At 33.2% G+C, this 24,482-nt stretch overlaps 2 protein-coding genes and 1 long non-coding RNA gene across 3 annotated transcripts in view; 1 reads left to right on the top strand and 2 right to left on the bottom strand.

The window, feature by feature from the left end:
* Positions 1–24,482, bottom strand: part of LOC140436196 (uncharacterized) — an 86,248-nt gene that overhangs the window by 12,276 nt on the left and 49,490 nt on the right. Inside the window, exon 2 of the mRNA XM_072524896.1 lies at positions 3,091–3,298. Within this exon, the coding sequence (XP_072380997.1) occupies positions 3,091–3,298 (208 nt within the window). The remainder of the gene's footprint in view (positions 1–3,090; positions 3,299–24,482) is intronic.
* LOC140432491 (uncharacterized) lies at positions 3,975–19,852 on the top strand. Its single transcript, XR_011949806.1, has 3 exons — positions 3,975–4,061; positions 4,167–4,289; positions 19,532–19,852. It is a non-coding gene; the product is annotated as an uncharacterized lncRNA (long non-coding RNA).
* On the bottom strand, positions 7,106–14,422 carry RIOK1 (RIO kinase 1). The gene is made up of 3 exons (XM_072520404.1): positions 13,503–14,422; positions 11,497–11,897; positions 7,106–7,567 (listed from the first exon to the last, which is right to left on the bottom strand). The coding sequence occupies exons 1-3, from the start codon at positions 14,257–14,259 to the stop codon at positions 7,163–7,165; spliced, it is 1,563 nt and encodes a 520-aa protein (XP_072376505.1). The 5' UTR covers positions 14,260–14,422; the 3' UTR covers positions 7,106–7,162.

Here is a 24,482-nt window from a genome sequence, read left to right on the forward strand (position 1 = left end):
GTTTGCAGGCATTTGTAAGTCGTTTGCAACAAGTGTTTTTATCATACTGGGGTGTTAGTTCCAAGCCTAACTCCCCAACTTAAAGAACCAGTGATTTTTAGTTGGTGTAATCTTTCCCTAAGTGGAAGATGACTTCCAACTAGGAAAAGTACAATACCAGAGGTAATTTATGGAATGAAGCTTGGACTCTTACAAGGAAAAATGACGTAGATGGGAGAAAAAGGATTTAAGAAAGATCTACGGAGCCGTTCATGAGCCGGGTATATAGAGTATAAGAAGTAATAACGAAACATCATGAAATGGTAAACAGAGTTGAAGATCACTTTAATGCAGATAATTAGTCAGGTTCGAATCCGCCAAGGACTGTAACGCCGTAGAGTAAGTAAGTAAGGAGTAATCATCAAAATTCCTTTCGCATCTCAAAACATCAACCACATGAACTTTGCCGTCAACGGCAACGTCCACCTTTTTTAAAGTTGAAAACCCGGCTTCTTTCTATTACTTAGTCTCTTGTTTGGTTGAAGTACGTAGTGGTTAATCCATGCTTTATTTATTGTAACGTATGGCTGCAAAAAGTTGTTTTGTTATCTTTAAAATGTGCCAAGCACTTTTTGAAAGGTTCTATGCGAATGCATTCATATGACGGAGTTTCATACTCAATTCCTGATGCAAGATGAGGCTAACATATTCCTTTAATATCCATTCAAAATTTCTTTACTACATTTTTGTAATTTCATGCACACTTATACGCCCATCATCCAAAACCATATAATTTACTTTGTCAATAATTTCTGATTTGATTCCATTTGAGTCCTTCGTGTGGATCGTTTTAGGCACTTTCACGGCCATCTTTAAACTCGGCCACTCATTTTTTCATTTACATTTACTACACATAAATGTCGTAAAGTTAATAATAAATGATTAATAATTAATAATTCAATATTATATTTCGTGCGGTCGAAAATATAGACCGCACGAAAAAATTTGCAAAAAAATTGTAAGAATTGTAATTGCAACAACTTCAGTCCCTACAATTTGGTCAAAAAGTTAAAAATGGCCGAGATAAAAACAATAATTCCTATAAAACCAATCTCTGCAAGGTCTTGCGCTCGCGCCATTACCACATACGTACGACCTCAAAATATTGATTTTAGAAAAAACTAAACAGATCAAAATTGTATAAAATAGAATTCTCTTTATAATGAATGTAATGTATAATGTAAAGTTAATAATAAACGAGATAATTCAATAATTATGCTTCACTCCTCCATTCCACTATTTTCCCCCTTAACTCGGAAACTCTCGACCGCACGAAAAAATTTGTAAAATAAAAATTGTAGGAAATCGTATTTGCAACAATTCCAGTTCGTACCATTTTGGAAAGTTGAAAATGGCGGAGATATTAAGCAAAAACGGTTTTTTTTTTCATTTTTAAATTCAACGGCTAACACAACAGTTGGATTCAGTCGCGATTTTAAATTTACACTGCTATTGACTTCCCTTCCTAGATATTAAAATAATAAAATTTGGACAGCTCGCCAAGCAAGGTTAGGTCTTTTTTTCATCTAACCCCACTGGACTATATTTCTAATAGATATTTCAATATTTTTTTTTTTGTTAAAATTATAAAAACAAATTTCGCTGTTACAGGGTTAATGATAATAATTTACTATTATCAGGAAGATAATTTTATAATAGAAAAAAGGGGAAAAGTTCATAATCAACTACTTTGAATATATAAATAACTAAAAAGCATCTAATAGAAAAAAAAAACTAGAAACAAATTACCAAAAAAAAAAAGACTATATATTAGAGATCATTACTAGTAATAGATTTAGGATAAGATTGTATACGAAACAATGACTAATGAAAAAATGAGTAATAATTGTAAGATTGGCGAATGGATTTAGTGTCCGCATATAAACACAAACAAACAACAACAAATACTTTGAGGTTGAACGTTACGACCGTACCTAAACATCTAATATAATATCTAACAATACCTACTTATGAATTCTTATATTTTCGGTAAGATAGTTTAGAAACAAATTCAGATTTCTGCTTTAATCTGGAGCCTTCTAAAAATTGCAAGGCATAGCCAGACGTTGATAAAGATGTTAATAGAGACATGGGGAATATAAAATTTGCATTCCACGACATGTCTCCTCAACTAGGCAGAAACCCTTAACGAATTTGTTTCTTGTACTCATACAGAGTAGATCCGAATAAAATGAAAAAGACAGAAAAGATTTGATTTCACGTACAAAGCGTCTATGTATCTGTTGATACGTATTTCGACTTAATAAGTCTCATCAGAACAGTTATTCATAGCCGTTCTTAACGTGAAAAATAATCTTCTCTGTCTTATTAGGAAGCAACAACGAACAATTACCGATTTTTCTATCAGATGTCGCTGTTGCGTCCATAGCGAAGCCATTTTATTGTTGCTTCCTAATAAGACAGAGAAGATTATTTTTCACGTTAAGAACGGCTATGAATAACTGTTCTGATGAGACTTATTAAGTCGAAATACGTATCAACAGATACATAGACGCTTTGTACGTGAAATCAAATCTTTTCTGTCTTTTTCATTTTATTCGGATCTACTCTGTATGAGTACAAGAAACAAATTCGTTAAGGGTTTCTGCCTAGTTGAGGAGACATGTCGTGGAATGCAAATTTTAGATTCCCCATGTCTCTATTAACATCTTTATCAACGTCTGGCTATGTCATGCAATTTTTAGAAGGATCCAGATTAAAGCAGAAATCTGAATTTGTTTCGAAACTATCTTACCGATTTTTCTATCAGATGTCGCTGTTGCGTCCATAGCGAAGCCATTTTATTGTTGCTTCCTAATAAGACAGAGAAGATTATTTTTCACGTTAAGAACGGCTATGAATAACTGTTCTGATGAGACTTATTAAGTCGAAATACGTATCAACAGATACATAGACGCTTTGTACGTGAAATCAAATCTTTTCTGTCTTTTTCATTTTTTCATTTTCTTATATTTTCTTTATATACTATTAAAATCAAGTATAATACTAATTTGCACTAAAACTATTCCATCATATCAATTTATATCTTACCTGTTTTCTTGTCGACCTTCTTCGGCAATCGCCAAGTTCCAACAAAATTTCCCCAAGGATTATTATTAGTCTTATGTATCTCTGGCAGTAAATGACCCCTGTCGTTAGCTATAATTTTTGTTTTTCCACTTCTTCTTCGAGGTTTGTCAACATTTAATTTAGGCACCTCCCAATTCTTTAGTACTTTGGGTTTAAAAGTCGGTTCATACTAAACACAAAAAAGTAACATTATTCAATTATCAAATACAACTATGAGATCCATTTTGCCCTAAACTGTCCAGTTGAATTGAAAATTAGAAAAAAAATAAAATGAAATTATACAATGTATGTGACGTAAAAAAAAATGTTCAAACGTTTTTATACGTGAAGTATCAAAGCAGATTTTATATGAAAACTCAATGAAAAATATGTAGGTATTAGAGCAAGTCTTATATCGAGACAATATCATAAGTTTTCCTCACGAGTTATTTGAGAATTACCAATAAAAGAGTTTTCTGTCATGGAACGACAGAAGGTACTTGACCTTACAAATTGTGTTTTTTAAAAATTACTCTCAATTTCAAAGGTCAAATAAGAAATACATATCAGATTTTGCGGTTTTATTTTCAAAAATAGGTAAAAAAATTAAGATGTTACAAAAAAAGTTCACAAAATGCTTAATATGTTATCTATAACATACATTTTATAAAATATTGTATAAGCTACATATGATAGATATATGTTTTTCCGCAAGTTTCAGACTTATTTACATTAATAAACTTGCATCGTTAAATTTGCGGGTAATTATACGCAAGCCCGATTCAAATATAATTAGCTTAGCTGGTGGCAATAGCTTGATATTGAGTAGTAAATGATAATATTATCTGTATCTGTATATGTACATAGGTTTCTACAAGATATAGCCGTGCAAAGTGTAACAATGTAAGCGTTAATCTTTCTTATACGACCGTTTTTATGGTATCAAATATAAAGTAAGTAAAGTAGCTACAACTTAAACAAAAAGCCTTAGATATATTGTATGTTTATCAACATACCTTAGATTCATTGTTTAAATAATTTAATTATATCTTTTGTAGTTTGACTACTGTACGAAGAATATTTTTTCGTTGTGTCACAACTTTTTGGTTGTAGTACAATGCAGTCAAATAGAAAATATTTTCCAAAATATGTTTTAGTTGAGGACAAACGAATGAAACTAGGTAAGCATGATTCTGTTATGTCGGGAAATATCTGTTTCGAAACGGAAGGATAGAGGTAAGAAAGCGGTGATTGTGGAATTAAAGATGCACAATAGTAGTGATACTGCATATGTTAAACGCACAAATAAAATGGGAAAAAGGACAATATTGTATGTCCTAAAAGTATATCTGATTATAATAAATTTATGGGTGGTGTCGATTTATTTGACCAACTTGTCGTCACGTACTCAATCTCGTGGAAGTCACGTAGATGGTGGCTTAAGATTTTTTACTATCTTATAGATAGTACTATAGTAAATTCATACATTTTATATAAAACAACAGTAAACATGTCACAACGTTTAGATAAACCAACCACTAACTCATCTCGTGTTTCGCAGTCAGTTAGCTAACCAGATAATTGGCGGTTTTAATTCTAAAAAAAGAAGAGGACGCACACCACATAATAATATAGTGATAACGAAGGCAACTAAAGTAAGTGGGAGGTGGTAAAAGGCGGATCGTGCAGGAGATGTGCCTACTGCAGCACAAAAAATAAAGTTAAGCGTTCAAAAATGGAATGTAATTCTTGCAAAGTTTTTTTTTGTTTGGAGTGTTTTAGTCTTTTCCATTTACCAAAATAATCTTATGTTTAATATTAAATTTTCTAAGAATATTAAAAATTTTCGTTTTTTAACTGAAGTTTGTCTGTGTGTGACAGTGTTATAGTTAATTTGATTCTTTCTTTATGTTGTTTGTTTGTTTTTATTAATAAATTTCTTAAAAAGTAATTGTGTACATATATTTGACCACCAAACAATTGGATTCTAATATGGCCTTAAACGGTTAGTGGGCACATATTTAACCACCAGAAATAAGCTATACTATAACAACTTAGTTTAGTTGATGACTTTTTGTTGAATGAATCCTTTTTTGAGTTTTCATTAGTTTATAACAAGAATCTTAATCTATACATTCTTTGTATTTATAGATCACCTGACTCTTCCACTGAACTATTTTTTCAGAACCTGTTAAATTTGTTAGACGATCTGCCCAATAAAAGCAGAAAGATTCTATGCGGTGACTTGAATAATAATTACGCTGTTGCTTGTGCTACCCAAGTATTCTTGGTCAATATATTCAAATCAGATGGTTTCTCAATGCACGTTAATTCTCCTACAAAAATTACTAAAGCAACATCTACCATAATTGATTATACTATCTCAGATTTCTCACCCCTTGATGTACGTTCTACAATTATTAATGCAGGACTCTCTGATCATGAAGCAGTATATACCACGTTTAACACTCTTAACAAACAATCCTCGAAACCCAACGTTTAGGTAGGATTTTTTCAGCTCAGAACTTTCGTAAATTCCAAAATTTGTGCTTGACTTCTGGGTGGCGCTTTCCCTCTATGGACGTGGACTATAATTTCAGTGATTTTTTAGATAAGCTTGTCTGTATTTTCAATAAAGCACCTTCCTTTAATTACAATTAGGTCAAAACATCACAAACCCTGGACTACCAAAGGTATCCGCATATCAGCCAAGAATATGCGTTCACTACTGTACATCAAGAAATTTACTACCAATGTCTTTGTCACTGAACATATCTCCAAGTACAAAGGAAACTATCTAAAACTTATCAAAACAGCTAAAAAAATGTACTATGAGAATCGTCTGGAAAGCTCTAAAAATATTGCAATGGAAACTTGGTCCATAATAAACGATCTTCGAAATAAAACTAACTCAGCTCAAACATTTTCTCTTCCAAACCCTGAAAATATAAATGAATACTTCGTTAATGTGTAGTTGGATACAATATATACTCAACAAACTTGCTAAGTACCGGATAAAAATGTATCCACTGTGTGATACTCGAACATTTTATACAGCCAATTTAGAGACATATTGCGGTAAGCAGCCCATACGACGTATCAAATTCGGCCTTTGACCTTATAAAACGACTAATAAAAGTCCATAGAAATGACTGGAAGAAACATAACCGATAATTTTTATCCCAAGCAAAGTTTCTTTGCTTGGGAAGATGAAGAAAAAGTAAGAGAGAAATTCCTCAAGAATTTCTTCCACATAAATCAGTAGCAGTTCAATCCAGCTAATTTGGATTTCAAAATAATTATATGATTACCTTTTATGTGCCCCGTAAAAGTAAGTTAGTCATATTATTATCGTCTATCCACAACGAAAGTAAAGTTGATATGGATACTAAGAAACCACAGTTGATTTTAGATTACAACCAAACAAAAGGGGGGGTTGATACCGTGGATAAATTATGTACATCATACAGTGTTTTACGAATTACAAAAAGATGGCCGTGTTGAATATTGGCGGCATAAATGCTTTTGTTATACATTCTGCTGGAAAATCACTCAAAAGAAGACATTTTTTCAAAAACCTTTTCAAAAACACGTCCACCGGATATAACCGAGTTCCTGTTCAGGATGTTTCTGAAGCAACCAGTTCCTCATCAAGAAGACGAAAATCCTGCTAAATGTGGTAGATGCTGCAATTGTTACAGTGAAAAAATTAGGTCGTATACGTGTATGAAATGTACAAAATGTAGTGCATTCGCTTGTAAACAACATTCATAATCTAATATTGTATGTACAAATTTTAATGATCAAATAAATTAAAGTTTTTTTATTAAAATTAATTAAAGCTTTTATTTTTTGACAAAATAAATAACTATACAGTTAATCAATAGTTAAAAAGTGTCGAAAATAATAAGGAACTACATGGCAGCAAATTGCTGCCACGCGCCCGATTTTGTAATTATATAAGGCGGCCTCGGCCGAAGGTTAAACTAAAAACAAATTAAACAAGACATATATCTTTATTAAATAATTATTTTTCACAAAAAAAAACCTATTATTATTTTTTAGAAGAAACTTTCTCTTTCCTCTTTTTAATATGCTTTTTGATCTTGGTCTTCCGTTTCTCGGCTTGAGCCTCTTTAACTGCCTTTTTCCTAGATTTTTTTTCTTCTAAAGTTTCGTGTTTTGGTCTCGAACAATCCTTAAATTTACTTTTATCATCAGAATCGTCAGAATCCGAACCCGATTCACTATTTTCTCCACTGTCCGATTGATTTTCATTGCTATTTAGTATTTCGGGAGTTTGTATTGTACCACTAAGATCAGACTTAAGGCCTACTAATGTTTTATATACTAGATTATCAGCCAAGCCGGCTTTGGCTTGATTTATGTCTCTTTCAAAGTCGATGACTTCAGTTAAACGTTTTGGAATATATGCCTGTTTAAAAACTTCTTCATCTACCTAAAAAATAGAAAAATATTATAAAATATTGTTTATAAGCAAAACAATTGTAAACAGTGCATTCTTTTCGGTCTTAAACTAAATCAATCCGTTTATCTAATTAAATAATCGGAGCATCTCAGTTGTGGACTACCATTTCTTCTTTGATATTCAAATGGATTCCTAGATATAATTTATTTATTGCGCGACTACTTCTATTACATCTTTAACTTTAGTGACATTTCAAACCTATTTATTTCTCATTATATATTATTTTATCAAGTTTTATGCTTTTGCATGGCATGTGAGGACTATAAAGTAAGTGTTAGGGTTTTCAAGTCGCGCAAGCGCCCCTAACATGACTTAACGACTACTTTCGTAGCCGGGACGGCTTTACGTGCCCTCCGAAGCACCTTGACAGATTAGTTAAATTAGAAATTGAAAATTTTGTCGGTGCCGGGATTCGAACCCGGGCCCTCCAGCTTGTTAAGCCAGTAACATAGCCACTGAGCTACGGCTGCTGTGAGAACTATGAAAACATATCAGTTGGCCCACCTATGGAATTTGCAGTTTAAGTGGATTACCATAAACAAATTATACTCTGTATGTTTTTCCCATATTGATTAATATGGCATTTTTATTATTATTTATTAAAAACATTACCCTTATGATTTTTAATTTATTTTCAACAATAAAAAAAATTCACTAAACCCTGGCTATGCATTCACTTATGTCAACATACATTGATTTTTTCATAATTACGTTAAACCCAGAGGTAGCTATGTAAAAATGACAAAACAATAATATTGTCAGTTAATGTCAAATGTATTTTGTAGTATTGTAAAGCTTTTTGCCGTTTGTGGTTTGTACAATAGGTCTAAGTAAAGTTATCGATGAGAAAATTTGTTCAATCATTATTAGATTTTTTAATTCTGGAAAATCCAATTCGGAAATCGCGAATATGTTGCAATTGTCACGCTATAGTGTAAGAAATATAGTCAAAATATACCAAACTCCAGGTTCGGTCATCACAAAACCTAGAAATATACGAAAAAGTACAATAACCGAAGCAGATCGAAGGTCATTCAGACACATTATAGTGAAAAATCGACGAGCAAATTATATGGAGTTGAGACAATATACGTTACGTTGGTACTTCTACCTCTACTGTATTGCCTTTGACAATGTGTACCATAGTGGCAGCTATAATGTAATAATGAAATAAATCCAAACAATTGGCCTTAAGCTTTTTATACTACCATTCATAATATTCATCTTTACCTGTAATATTTTTTAAGTATAATGCCATAAACCACCACAATAAATTTATTTCGTCCCCATTCATCCATTTATCAATCTCACAGTCTAGAACCACTCACTTAGCTAATAATTTGTAAAACATATACAAGGCTATACTTTTCAGAGTGAACACCATTACAGGTTGAAAAAAAAACAGGCTAGGGTATTGGAATCTTGGAAGTCTTACAGGTAAGAGTATAGAGTTGGTAGATTCGCTTAAAAACAGGAAAATATAAATTGCTGGCATTCAAGAGAAGAGGTGGAAAGGACAACAGGCGAAAGAACTATATAAAGGATACAAATTGTGGTAAGTTTAACCAAACTAACCCTTGAAAAAGTTGAATGCAAAGTACGAATCCAGGGGGAACTCTCTGAACCTTTTAAAACAAATAACGGGCTACGTCAGGGAGACCCACTCTCCTGTATACTATTCAATCTAGCTCTGGAAAAAGTAATACGTACGTCACAAATCACAACTACCGGTTCAATATATAACAAATCTGTGCAAATCTTAGCATATGCTGATGATATCAATATTGTTGGGAGAACGGAAAACGCAGCACGAGAGGCGTACGTAGCATTAAAGGAAGCGGCTACAAAAATGGGTTTAATAATAAACACCAACAAAACAAAATACATGAAAATAGGTACGCAACCACAAACACTACGGCCACTTGTTATAGAAAATGACGTCATCGAAGCAGTTAACGAATTTGTATACCTGGGAACGCTCGTCAATACTGAAAATGACACTACCGCAGAGATAAACCGCAGAATTTGCACGGCTAATAGATGCTATTTTGGGCTTAATCTTCTTTTTAAATCTACAGTTATATCAAGAAATACAAAAGTAAAACTCTACAAAACAATAATACGCCCAGTCCTAACATATGGTTCAGAAACCTGGACTTTAACAAAAAGCAATGAAAACATGTTAGGATGTTTCGAAAGAAAAATACTAAGGCGCATCTATGGAGCGGAAAATGAAAATGGTGTCTGGAGAAGACGATACAACTTCGAACTCTATAGGATATACCAGGAACCAGATATCGTAAAACACATAAAGATAGGACGTCTGAGGTGGGTAGGCCATGTAATGCGGATGGAGCAAACCGACCCAGCTAGAAAAACGCTCCTTGATAGACCTATTGGTCAAAGAAGAAGAGGAAGACCCAGAACAAGATACCTAGATAACATAGACCAAGATATGAGAAATATGGAAATACGTGCTTGGCGGAGGAAGGCGATGGATAGGGACGACTGCAGAAAAATTCTTGGGGAGGCTAGGACCCACAAAGGGTTGTAAAGCCAAAATGATGATGATGATGATGATTGTGGTAAGTAGAGAAAAGTAACACCAGGAATTGAGTTGATATAATTGCTGATAAAGAAGTTGAAGATAATGTAGTAGAAGTGGTAAGAACAAATGATAGAATGATATCAGTAACATTTGTATAATATAAATAAGTGTTGAATGTTGTGTGTGTATGCTCCACAAGTCAGTCTGAGTGAGAATGAAATAAAAGCTTTTTACAATCAATTAGAGAATGTATTCCATCGGAGGAGAGACTCATAATAGGAGGTGGTTTTAATGCATATGAAGCAATTCATTTAGGACTAGGCTTTGGAACTGGAAATAATACATGGGGATGATATGCTAGAATTCACAGCAGCATTAGACACAGCGATTGTTAACACATTCTTTCAAAATATAAAAGGGGACAAAATCAATCTAAAATAGATTAACTTTGAAAAATAAAGGCAGATATCAAGCACAGTTTTATTAATTATGTTTAATTTTATGTGTATGACATTCTGCAATTGTTGGATAGCCCAAAATTGACGAAATGCCCCTGAAGATGCTCTAGGGAGTGAAAGTACTTGGGCAAGATTTAATTAATAGAACTGTGCTGGATATCTGCCTTTATTTTTCAAAGTTCATTTATTCGAGCATTCAACCTTATATCAATTCAAATAGATTATTTCAGAACAAGAAAAGGAGAATCTGAATGTAAGGATTGCAAGATACCATAGTCCAGCTGATGAAAAGATAGAACTGTACTGATAGAATACCTGTACTGGCGGGCCATATGATGCGACGTCACGTCTTCTAAGAACTGTTTACACAGTCATTATTTAAGTTTTGCATTTCCGCTGGTGAGTTTTGTTAGGCAGTGGTCTATTATTGTTTGTATAATTTACGCGTATGTATTAAACTCAACAGTCTACCGGGTTAAACCGCGTCGATCTTCATTATCAATGCATATTGACCATAATTTAGACTTCGAAATACAGGTTGGTAAATTATGTGCTAAGTTAACATCATTTTATTATTCATTTCCAGTAATATCATTATATTTAGATGTCGCATAAAAATGTACTGTCTATTTTGCAAACTTCCACTCAGTTATAAGATTTGGGATAATTTTCTGAGGAGGAAGTACCAAATTATTATTAAAAAAAATAGTTAAGATACTGTTGAATTGAATTAGTTGTAATGACTGTACCAGGAATATATATTTACAACTGTCTAGTATTTTTCTTCAAAAATAAACATATATTTGAAATAAATAGCATAAAGCATAACTTGTCTTAAAGCCCCTAAGGCAGCAAAAAATTTTAAAACGATATTTAACAAAATGGATTGTTACCTGTTCATTTGAAGTAAGTTCTGTTTTCTCAGCAGCTCTTTCAGCCAATGTGTCTAAACATTCTTCCATATTGTTTTCTGTTATACTTGGATCAGTAATAAAATCAAACAGTTCTTTAATTCCCAAGGTAGCAACTTCTCTTTTTCTGAAGTAATCTGTAATATTGGTACAATCTTTTCTTAAAAACTCCAAAGCATGTGGATGGTCATGTTCTACTGATTGAGAAACATCTATTACAAATATCTGCCCATTGTGGAAGAGCATGTTAAATTCTGATAAATCAGCATGGACCAATTTGCATTTATTATAGAGTTTCCACATGATGACTATTATTTCTCTATATATTTCTCTTGCCTTTGATTGACTTAGTTCAACATCTTTAAGTTTTGGAGCTGGCCAACCTACAACCAATATTACAGAAAAATCAATAACAAAAATTATAATATGTAAGTACATACTTATACTTTAAAGTTCTGGGCTAAAAGTATTCCAATCTACCTTACATTGTGCTGTAGCAACAGAAACAGCACATACTAAAGAAGAAAACTTAAAGGCAGTGCAACAAACCAGTATAACTTTGATACCTAAATATTTTAGTTAAACATCAATGCAGATGTTTTATTTATCCAGTGTTTTCAAATGGAAATACATGTGCTAAATGACAGTAAGCAAAATTAATAACAGATGCATAAAGATATCCAAATGTGAATTAAATGCATAAAGTTGAAAGAACAACTCCCATTGAAAAAAAAAATATAGATAAAAGTAAACTATAATAATGTTACTAGTTTACTGAAGAAGTCTGCATCATTAGTAAACCTATCAGTTTTTCACAGTTTAGGTTAAAACAAATTTAAAGAGGAAATGCATGGAAAATACGACACTAGAACAATAATTTTATAATAGTAAAAAAGAATTCATTCAGAAGACTAAACAGACATAAGTCTAAAACTATATCTACAATATGTTTATTTAATATATAATTTGTGAATGTTTAATCAGAAGCCTATATTGATTTGGTAGAGAGCATTTGATACAGAACTAGCATATGATATGGCTTCTATATTATGTTAATATCAAATTTTTTGAAACATACAAAAAGTTACTGAAGGATCATAAAAGTCAGTTACGATTATTAACTTAGCATAAACCCAAACGAGAGGAAATTTATGATGTTAACAAACGTTACCAATGATTTACTTGTTATAAAAGTATATGAAGGCAAAAAGTAATCATGTCAAAGATAAAAACATGCTGAAATGACATGCTAAAAAAAGATTTTGTTGTAAAAGGATTATGAAAAGACAGTTTGGACAACTCATGTGAACAAGCAAGGCAAACTTAAAACAAAACTCGTTTATTATACAAAGTTTTATTAGTGTCAGAATCAATTATTCAAGAAGACCTCTGTCAGAATAAAAAATTCTTTAATATTAATTTTAATTTGGCTACAGTCTGGATAGTTGAATAAGTTGATTTTTAAAAAAAAGAACACAAAGGAAGATTGGTCAAGACAAAAACCGTTTTTATTACTTCAAAACTGAATTTTCTGATTCCATAAAGGAATAAAATTTCAAGGCACATTTAAAATCTCAATAGGATAAAGTTCTTCTACAGGATGGTTCCAACTACTCCCAACTCCCTATGTTCTACTATATGATCCCAGTTACTTTCTTATGTGGAGGCAGTAAGTACTGTACTTTAAAATGTGTAATGGAATTTAATTAAGCCTGTTAGATTAAATATGTCAAATCAACTATTTATTTATTTATATCATCCATGAGAGATTGGAAACCTTGGATAATAGTTTTTTTAATGGCATAGACTATGTGTCAATCAGCCAGTTACAACATGACTAATACCTCAAACATAAAAATTTAATGTCTGCAAAGACCATCAAATATCAATAACGAAGAGTAGAATAATATGATTTAAGTACTAGTTAAGTAGCTTTTTTAATCCTAATATATATGAAATTAATTAAAAAGACAGTAATCTGAACTTACCTTCTTTGCCAATAAAAGTCATCACCAGCACATGTGACCTTAACAAAATTGGTTCTGGAACATTTAAACCATTGGAGTGCATTCGAACCAAATTTCTCATTTCTTTTTCAGCCCAAGTCCTTACCATTTTTCTTGGATTATGTTTGCAATAACCATGACGAAACCTAAACTCCCCTGTAACATATTTATCTCTATCCTTGAACACTAGGATGGAAGTTTTGTAAATTTTTATTGCATAGTCTTGGTCAGTTTTAGAAGATGCATGATAGACATTTGCTTCTTTACCCGTTGATATACATCCATTTATTTCTGATATTAGATTTCTATTTAATAATTTAAATAAGATCATTCTTGTTCGGGGATCCATAACTTGTTCTGCTGTTGCCCTATCATGTTTATCTTTTGTACGGTTTCTTTCATTCTCCATACGCTTTTGATTTTCCATTAATAAGTTTGTAGTGTGTTGAGGAAGAGCATGTATTTCATACTTATCAACATTGATTTTATTAGTATACTTTTTAAATAAATTTTCGCTTGGCTGATAATTACTGACTTTGCCAGATGACTGTTGTTGATTAGAATGACTGGAATTTTGTTGCCAATACTCTTCTTCACTATTATAATCAATATCCTCTTCGTAGTCATCATCGTAATCATCTCCTGCATACTCTTCATCAGATTTTATGTTTACCTTTTCAATTATTTGACACTCTTCTTCAGCGTCACAAAACAATTCTTCTTCAGTTAAAGCCGACATTCTGTATATTGATTTATTTTTGTAAAACAGATTTATTTTAGTATTACAATTCGGTATTGATATAGCAAATCCATAACATTAGTAAACACATGTTAGTTTTGAAGTTTTGAAACATTTTAAGGTTAGGGAACTGTCAAATTATAGTTGAGATTTCTTGGCTGTTGGCTGAAGGATGGCCGATTGCTGACATGCAATAGGCAATTCACTATAACGAGGATTAATGATATATTATGATGATATTTATGGATTGTTGATTGCTCATATTTAGAACAAAAGCGAAAAATCATTTTTCATGGTAAAATCAAAGAAGCGCTCTTCGGTCCTTTTTCTAAAAATTGATTTTATGTAGAGTTGGGATTAGTTTGAAATGTTTAACCGTTACTTAAATACAAGAACATGTGATTTCATTGTAGGTATTGTTCAATTTTAAATTATGGTAGCACCAAATATACAAATCAAATGGATTTGAGTATTTTTAACAAAATGTTTGTAATACAACAATAAATATCCTATATCTAAAACTGAACAACATTATGCACACTATTTAGTTTGATAGGTAGGTAGGTACCTAGGTACTTTATTTATTATCTGGCAATAATTGCTCGGAATTTTACAGTGTATAATATAATTTAGCGAATTTAGATAAGCTAAAATTTAGTAAATCCATAGTCTAATGGTACGAGGTGAACTAATTTTCTTTGTATACCCGAGAAGTGTTTTCGTCTGTCAATTGTAACTTTTTAATAATTTTAGCTTTCATAAGACTACTAGCGAACTTTGCTTATTTTGCTCAATAATAATTTTTTGTAGTAATTTTTTCTTTACCTTTGTGCCGTATGTTGCCTTTTTAAAGTTAATATCATTCAAATGATCAAAAATAATATTGAATTAATTAGAATATTCTTGTATTATTATTTTAGCAGATTTCCCAATACTTTTTATGTTATTTTTACGTGAACTTATTTTTCGCCCAACCAGTTTTCTTGAAGATGTTTCCGAAAAAATTCTTAAACTACAATTTCAAGCTCTATATTATACAATAATAAAAAATCAAAATGAAATCGGAATCTTAAATAAGAATTTGTTTTGCAATTGTACCTAGTTTATTTATTTATTGTATTGTGATAACCTAATTCTATCAAAACTGGGTATCCGCCAAAACACACAGTTTAGACCTACTTAATTATTTGCCTTTATTATCATTTACGGTTCTTTGACGATCTGACGATACAACCCTTCGCGAGCATTGTGTCGCCTCAAAACATCCTTCCCTGTCGATTACCTGTCTTCTCCATTTCGTCACTTTAATCTTTCTCCACGTTGTTCAGATAAAATAAATAATTAGCTCAGAATAAACTATACTGTTTAAGGAAATATCCGTCCCAGTTAAAATCTGTGCTTTAGATCAATGTTTAAAACAACACCGTTCAATAAAGTTCTAATGCTGGGGGCTAGGGATGCTTGAGAAACTTCATAAAGCACTTGATAAACGTTAAGATCACTGGAATAGATATATGATATTCTAATACTCAACTGGAGCAGGCTCGAGTAGGCAATCAACAAACTGGAACAAGCAGTGAAAGACACTGTTATTTTCATATTACATATTTCTATGATATGACACTTTGACATCGACCTAATCGACATAATTTTGTATCCATTCTTAATTTGTAAAATAAAGCAATACAGCATTATAACTACATACACACCAGTTTCAATAAGGCACTACAACTACAAACACAATTGAGGAGTTTGCTGTAAGAAGGATGCAGTTCAATATTTAGACCGTTTTGGGTGGAAACATATGCCATAATTAAAATAATTGGCGGATTGACTGGTATAAGAACGATGCAGAGCAGATAATAAATAAAGGAATTATACGTCTTTATGGATCTGCCTCCTCACTCATTTGGTGCAAGAAGGGTGCAGCTCCGGACCTGCATCCTTTTTACACCAAACGATTGTGAATGTTTGGTGATTTTCGTGGAATACAAAATCATCTTCTGTTGGCGCTGGGCCGGCAGGGCAGCTGATTTATTTTGACTTATTAGTCGCTATCATGACTGCGTGGCGTGCGGTTTCATGTGGATGCTTCAGCTAGGAGGAAGCATCCAAACAAGAAACGTACCTCTGTAAAAAAAACAACACATTGAACCTGTTGTCAATATGGAGCCCACGGAAGAGCTCCCACTTGTTCCTGTAACCAAAAATAGAAAAAGTACCAATATGGAACTGAAAAGAACTGGAAAGATATATGAAAAAAAAGCTATTGCAGAAGGGAAAATCTATACGAACTGGAAGGGAAAACAGAAGAGACCGAGGTTAACTGGATCGAACTGCAACTGCAGGTACAAGTGTTTTCAGAATGTGGACGAAGAAACAAGAAAAGTTGTCTTACAAAAGTTTAACAAAATAGGCGACAAAGATTTACAAAATACCTATTTGGGAGGGTTGATTCAAACTACTACTATTCAAAGAACTCGGAAAAAAATGAAAGGCAAGACCGCACTTGTTCCCATAAATACTTTATAAAGCTGGGTAAGCTATCCAAACGAGTTTGTAGATATGCTTTTGGTTCAATCCAAGGCATATCAAGGAAACGTGTAAATCTCATTGCTTAAACTTTTCGTGACAGAGATATTGCAGCACCACCTAGTAACAAAGGAAAGGACCCAACCGAAAATCTAACGAAACACTTAAAAATGTGAATATGCACATCTAGAGCTTTCCTAGGCGTGAATCGCATTATAGTAGAAACAAATCCCGTCGATTCTATTTATCTCCAGATCTAAATGTAAAGAAAATGCATCAACTCTATTTGGAACTTTACGAACCACAAAGTGTTAGCAATCCTAAATATAAACCCAAAGTTCCCTATGACTTCTACTATCGATACTTCAAAGAAAACTTCAACTACAGGTTTGGCTCGCCTCGATCAGATACGTGCAAAATATGTGATGTCTTAGATAACAAACTCAAAGATGTGACCCTCGACGAAAATGAACGAAAAGTTTTAGCAGCGGAAAAGAAGTTGAATGAAATTTTTCAAGTAGCTAAAGGAGAAAACCACATTGTGCAAGCATAGCGACGAAGTGGAGATTCTGACTTTTAACTTCCAAAAAAACCTTCCACTTCCAAGAATTCCTGCTGGGCAGCTTTCTACAAACGCCAGTTGTGGACATACAACTTCTGCGTCCATTTTGTTAAGACAAATCAAGCATACTTTTATATTTGTGATAAAACTACGACTCGAAAGTTACCAAACGAGGTAGTGTCATTTTTGTACCACTATATAGAAAATTTACTTCCTAAAAATACTAAAGTTTTATACCTTTTCTCCGATAACGCTGCTACGCAAAACAAAAACTCAGTAATGATTCAGTTTCTGTATTTGCTGGTGAGAAATAGGCCTATTGACAAGATAGAGCACCGCTTTCCTGAGCCAGGACATAGTTTTCCTGTGATCGCTGTTTTGGAGTTATTGAGAAGTTTTTAAGAAAGAAGGACTACGTTTTTAGCCCCCAACAATATGCTGATTTTGTTAAACAATCATCCAAACAGTTTATTTCCATTCTGGTAAAACAAAATATGATCCTGAACTTTAGTGGTCACTATGAAGGACATTTTAAAAAAGTTATCTCAGATGCAGAAAAGCAACGATTCCAGATTTCCAAATATCGAATTTTCCAGTACAGCAATGAACATTTGATGGTATTAAAGTCAGTATATCTACTGGCCTTCCGAGTTTCACTCATTCAAAATCTTGAGAAACCTTGACAGGGACCTCTCAGTTTCTTCTGATATTCCTGTCTATTGGAATCCTATACCTGTCAAAAAAGCCAAATATGCAGATGTAATGCAGTTGGCCACACGATTCGTTCCTAATTGGCTTTTTACACCCGTCTCACAAGTGATGCAGCCGTGGCAGAGAACCAGAAAACCGAATCATCTGGAACGGATGATGACGACCAGGTAGATGAATGAAGGATGTGCCCGTGTGTTTAATGTTTTATTTTTTTTTCTGAATGCTATTTTTTTGACACCAACCTGTTTCCTTTTATAGATTTTTTCGTATTTGTGTAGTAGGCAAACCATAGTCGTTTGATTGTTGTAACCGAATAAAGTGTTTGGTGCAAGAAAGATGCAGGACCAACTATTTTTTAATTTTTTTTTATTATTTTTTCAAAAATTTTCTACTTGAAAATAGTCTAAAGTATTGAGTAAATATGTTTGTCATCGATTGATATTATGTCTTTCGGGTTAAAATAATTTTTTTTTTTAATTTTTTTTTTATTTCCCAACAATTACCGTATATAGAGCTGCATCCTTCTTACAGCAACCTCCTCAATTGAGGCTTTTAGTGAAAGTCAAAGTCTTTTTCTTCTAATGGTGCATATCCGTTACGGATGTTTGACACTAACATGGCTATTTTGACTTTGTTGAATACTGCCCTTGTAACAGACGAGTACCCAATGCATCCCTGAAGTCGAACTCTGTGTTTGTTATATGTTTTTCACATTTTTTATATATTGTTTTATGTAGTACTTTTCAAAACGTTTTCAGGAGATGGCTCATAAGGCTTATTATTCGATAGCCTTCACATCTTTTGGCATTGGGTTTTTTAGGTATTGTTATGAAAGTTGATCTAAGACACTGTTGGGGTAAGTCATAAATACAGTTTGTTATGGAATATGATTCGGATACATTAAATGTGGAAAACAACTTTCAGAAGTACCCAACAGAAGGAGGTAATGGATAAAACAGTACCCACAACTCACGTTGCTGGATCTATTGAAAAGTGGCATATGCCAGTTGTGGTGTCTTGCTTGGAACATTGATACATATATTTTAAAATAACAGCTAATTAACCTGTTGAGGAGACTTATTATGACCATCGTAGATCCCACTGGGAAGCCTATTAAGTTGGAATACTACTTAGGCAGGGTTAAATTGACCAATTTAATTTCACCAGAATACCAGATTCATAAGGCGATTATCACAAAGCTCCAACTCAATTTTGGTGTTTGTTGAGGGGCAATTCAAAATGAACTCGATACGAGGTTAACCCTTTCGCTCCAGGCCGTTTAAATACAATGCTGGATTTCCGTGCCAAATTTAACTAAAAAAGCAAATTCTTAAATAAATAATTTCGGTATAAAATTATTAGGTATAATTTCGATTGCGAGACCAACATATTGTTACGATAAATAATGACGTGTCATATGACTCAAAACTGTAAACATATTTATTGCTAATATCTTTTCTGTTCTAGTTATCTCGGCGCTCAGTCGAAAGACCTGTTTACTTGAATTGTGATGAGTCACCCACGACTTGAAATTTCCAGAATCAGGCCAAATAAAACCAGTTTCAGCCGTCGACCGACTTCTAGTAAATTCGCCGAAAGACCAGTCCTTGAGTGACGCGATCCCGTTCTAATGGAGAAGGTCATCGATCCTTCTAGATAACGGCATTTTATATATATAAATGGGACATTTTATTTAGGGGACAGTTAGTTTCTGAAGATCGCGCCACGTTTTAAATTGTAACGCACGTATTATAAATGTAGATAAATTATATAATTATTAAGTGTAAAATAAATTAGTAGTAATAAAGACTTTAATAAATTTGTGAGTGTTATAAATAGAACCTTTAATAAATAAATAAAAACAATAAATTAGATTAATAAAAACATTACAATATCAACTGGGTGTTTGGCGTCGTCAAGTAAACTTCTCTGCGGCAGACGGCAGGTTTCGCGGGGAACTCCTAACATTTTAAAATCTCGCTAAACAACGCACTTGTTTGCAACTGAATGGTCCATCGCAACTTCTGTAGTGTTTCACAGCGTTCATCATCATTATCATTCTGGCTTTACAATCCCTATCCACCTCAGAAGTCATATCTTAACATGTTTTACGTTATCTGGTTCCTGGTATATTCTATAAAGGTCGAAGTTGTATCGTCTTCTCCACACTCCATTGTCATTCACTGCTCCATAGATTCGCCTTAGTACTTTTCTTTCGAAACATCCTAGAATGTTTTCATTACTTTTTGTTAGAGTCCAGGTCTGTGAACCATATGTTAGAACTGGGCGAATTATTGTTTTGTAGAGTTTTGTTTTTGTATTTCTTGATATAATTGTGGATTTAAGGAGGAGATTAAGCCCAATATGGCATCTGTTGGCCGTGCAAATTCTGTGGTTTATCTCTGCGGTAATATTATTTTCCGTGATAAGGAGCGCTCCCAGGTATACAAATTCGTTCACTGCTTCGATGATGTCGTTTTCTATAACAAGTAGTCGTAGGATTCGTTGCTTCATAGCTGATTTTTTAATGCTATATACGCCTCTCGTATAGCGTTTTCCGTTCTCCTAACAATATTGATATCGTCAGCATAGGCAAAGGTTTGCACTGATTTATTATATATTGAACCAATGGTTGTGATTTGTAACATACGTATTACTTTTTCCAAAGTCAGATTGAACAGTATACAGGAGAGAGGGTCACCCTGGCGCAGCCCGTTATTTGTTTTAAAAGGTTCAGACAGTCCCCCCTGAATTCGTACTCTATATTCAACTTTTTCCGTTAGTTCCAGAGTTAGTTTTACTAGATGTACCAACTGTTTTGGTATCCCTAGCTCTTTTATTGCTTTAAACATTTCTCTTTTATTCACAGAGTCGTAGGCTGCTTTGTAGTCTATAAATATGTGATGAGTACCTATGCCATATTCCAGTGTTTTTTTCTAAAATTTGTTTCAGGGTTGAAATCTGATGAATTGTCGATTTGCCACCTCTAAAACCAGCCTGGTATTTTCCTACTATCTGTTCTGCATATGGTGCCATACGGTGACATAGTACTGTCAATATAAAATAATATTTTATACGCTGCATTTAGAAGCGTAACTCCTCTGTCGTTAGGGTCTTCCAGGTTTTCTTCTTCCTCCTCTATATTTAGTGCCTGGTTAAAGTATTCCACCCATCTATTCAATACATTTTTCATTGTTGTTAATAGGTCGCCATTCTGACTTCTGCATTGTTTTGTGGTTGCCTTAAATTCTTTTGTGTTGATGTTAACTTTCTTATAGAATGCTCTGAATTCTTTCTCTCTGTTGAGGTTTTCTCTACAGTTGTTCTAGTTTATTTTCTTTATTGGTGTTTGAAATTCTAGCCCTTAATGTTGAGATCACTAGGCAATGATCTGAGTCTATGTTTGCCTCCCTATAACTTCTGCAGTTTATTACGTCTGTTCTATGCCTTGAATCTATTAAGATGTGATCAATCTGACTATTGTTCTTCTATCAGGAGAGGTCCACGTTACCTTGTGTATGTTCTTGTGTTCAAAATAGGTGCTAGCGATTGTCATATTTAGTGCTGCTGCTAAGTTTATCAGTTGTAATCCATTATCGCTACTATCGTGAGCATCAAAACTCGCTCTCGTCCTATTCTTGCATTCATGTCACCTAATACAATCTTAATGCCATTCTGTCGGCCTGTTCTAAGTCTTCAAAGAACTGTTTTTTATTTCCCCTGGTTTTTCATCAGTTGGGGGATGTGCATTGATGAAACTGTAATTAAAGGATTTCCCTTTTAAGCGCAAATAGCACATTCTTTGGCTGTAGGCTTTAAAGTCAATAATAACGCCTTTTGTTCTTTGACTTGCTACGCTTAGTGTATAAAATTCTAGATTCCTTTCTTCTTCTTCTCAACGTGCCGTCTTCTTTCAAAACACTCTCTAAGATTGCGCAGCCATAATATCTGTCTGCTTCCTATGCTACGATCTCCTAAAATCTGTCCTTACATGATATTCTGCAGAAGCTAGTTTGCAGTTTTCGTATCTTTATTTTACATGCGATTGCCAATGTATTACAATAATAGTAATATTTTATTGCAATATTGATTTTAAAAATATACCTTTGATACATTAGTTGCTATATGTATATTTAAACCCTCAGAATTAGAACATATGTGTCTAATCTCTAAAATATTTCGTCGCGTATAGTACAAAACAAATATGACATGCGTAATTCTACATGATAAATAACTTTCGCATTAGAGAAATGTAAACAACAATCGAAAAAACGATACGCCCTTGTAAAACTCTAGTCCGAGCAATGTTAAGGGTATCAATTTTTTAGGTGGTCGAGAGGGGCTGAACAACACGTGCGAAATTCAATTGTGTGAGGGTGTCATTACAAGATAGAGCGTTTTGTGCTGCCCTTACAAATTTAGTAGGAAATCATTAAGTGAGGAGTAATCGAATTTGAAATAGATCGGAATAAATGAAAGGGGATATTTTCCGCTTGTTACTATTTCGACACTCTTCATGATGGGACGGTCACAATTAAGTACACGATTTTCCTACTAAATCGGTTTCGCGTCATTTATCGGTTGTTTGAATTTATGTTGTCAGTTTTTATGAGGGCGTTGCCATAAATCTCAAAATATTGTAGAATAATGTAAACATAAAAGCTAATTTATATTAAGAAAAAAAATACGTCTATATCTTCTTTCTTTCACTGTATAGAAGTTAACATTAAATGTTAACGTCGGCGATGTGATCTTTTAGTTATTATAGGTTTATATTAAGGAAACTTATGTTTTTCGCATAAATTTCTTCGTCTTTTTTTAATTATTAACAATTCAGTGTAAAAAATTCCATTTTTCGATTTTCTCCTTACCATTGAAAAGCTTAATATTTGAGGTGAAATTACAAAACATTATCTCTTAAAACATAAAAAAGCTGTAAAATGGCGATTTTTAAAAGTTGTAAAATTAATTTGTTGCTTCAAAAACTGCAAAATAAGGCAAAACGTTATTTGTTTATAACTATTGTAAAATTCAACCTAGGCATTTGTTATTCTGCCAAAAGTTGGGTAATGTGGTTCTTAACAAAACCCTCAAAATTTCAGATCGATCCATTAATTAGTTTAAAAGTTATTCTATTTTGTTTATACCAGAGACCTTTTTTTGCAGGATCATTAGCCAGAAAATAATGAAGATACAGTAATTCTAGGCATAGCAAATTTAAGTTTAAGAAATTTAAGTTTAAGAATTAAACTATCAATATACACCTAAAAAAAAATGAAAAAAAAATTTACAACGCAAAACCCTTCTGTAAAATTATGGTTATTTTTGATTTATAAACTGGAAGAGTATTGAAAAATTAAGCTATTTTAAACACGTTTTAGAACGAGACAAGTTTGAAAAATATCTACCTACAGACGAAGTTTATAAATAATTAGTTTACTTACAACAACAATACTAGTAAAATAAACAGGTTCCGCTATTTTCCTGTTTATTGACACGATATGAATAAATATAAATAGTCACAAAAAAGAATAGAAATATGGACTAGTTCTGTCCTGGTATAATATTAGGGTCAGGCCATGGAGTTGGGGTGTCTCCATTGTAAAAATGACGCGCACCCTATCCTTCATGCTATGGCATGCTGGACGAGCCATACAGTCTGTAGTCAACACCCTGTGGTATGAGTGGGAACACAAAAATTACTCTTTTTCAACTTGTCTTGAGTGATATGTCTTTAATCTTTCCTATCAGCCTCTCCTGGTTAACTCTTGTTTCCTCCGACCCCGAATGACTATCAGGTTTCCGAGGACAGACGGATCACTATATTTCCTTCTACCTCATACTCTTCAGTGTGGCGAGTCATTCAGTGTGACGAGTCATTCACCGAGCAATTGCCGGTATAAGCAATCCCCCACTTACTGACCAACGACTTCGAGAGGATGAGTTGGTAAGTGGTAGGGCACTCTTTTGTCCTGAGGTTGTGAAATCGGCCTCGAAGACGGATCAACCAAAGATTTAATCAATGGCATAAGGATGGGGAAGCACAAGTAGGGAAAACACTCCATTAAAGATCCACAGCGTTACGCCCTAGTCAATCAATCATGGCAATGCTTAATACTAAAATAAATTCCGGAGTAAGTTCTCCGATCGGATCTCCGGAGGGGACAGTTTTGAGTTTACCAAAAGATAATAAATTGAAGTGCAGAAAGAATATCAAGATCTACACATGGAATGCCAAAACTTTATACAAAGCAGGAAAAATCCACAACACAATACAGGAGATAAAGAGAATGCATATTGAAATCATGGGAATAGCAGAAATGTGATGGCCAGATTCTGGAGAAATACAAAGAGAAGATCACAAGGTATATTACAGAATGGCTAAAATCTGAGTTAATTGCACTTCCAAAAAAACCAG

The sequence above is a fragment of the Diabrotica undecimpunctata genome, chromosome 1 (assembly GCF_040954645.1).
Source record: "Diabrotica undecimpunctata isolate CICGRU chromosome 1, icDiaUnde3, whole genome shotgun sequence".
NCBI classification, from domain to species: domain Eukaryota; kingdom Metazoa; phylum Arthropoda; class Insecta; order Coleoptera; family Chrysomelidae; genus Diabrotica; species Diabrotica undecimpunctata.

Excerpts from the sequence above, each read along its gene's own strand:
- RIOK1 (XM_072520404.1), bottom strand. The coding sequence starts at position 14,259 with ATGTCGGCTTTAACTGAAGAAGAATTGTTTTGTGACGCTGAAGAAGAG. Across the intron at positions 11,898-13,502 it reads GACTTTTATTGGCAAAGAAG|GTTGGCCAGCTCCAAAACTT; the intron begins GTAAGTTCAGAT and ends TATTGGTTGTAG. Across the intron at positions 7,568-11,496 it reads AACTTACTTCAAATGAACAG|GTAGATGAAGAAGTTTTTAA; the intron begins GTAACAATCCAT and ends TCTATTTTTTAG.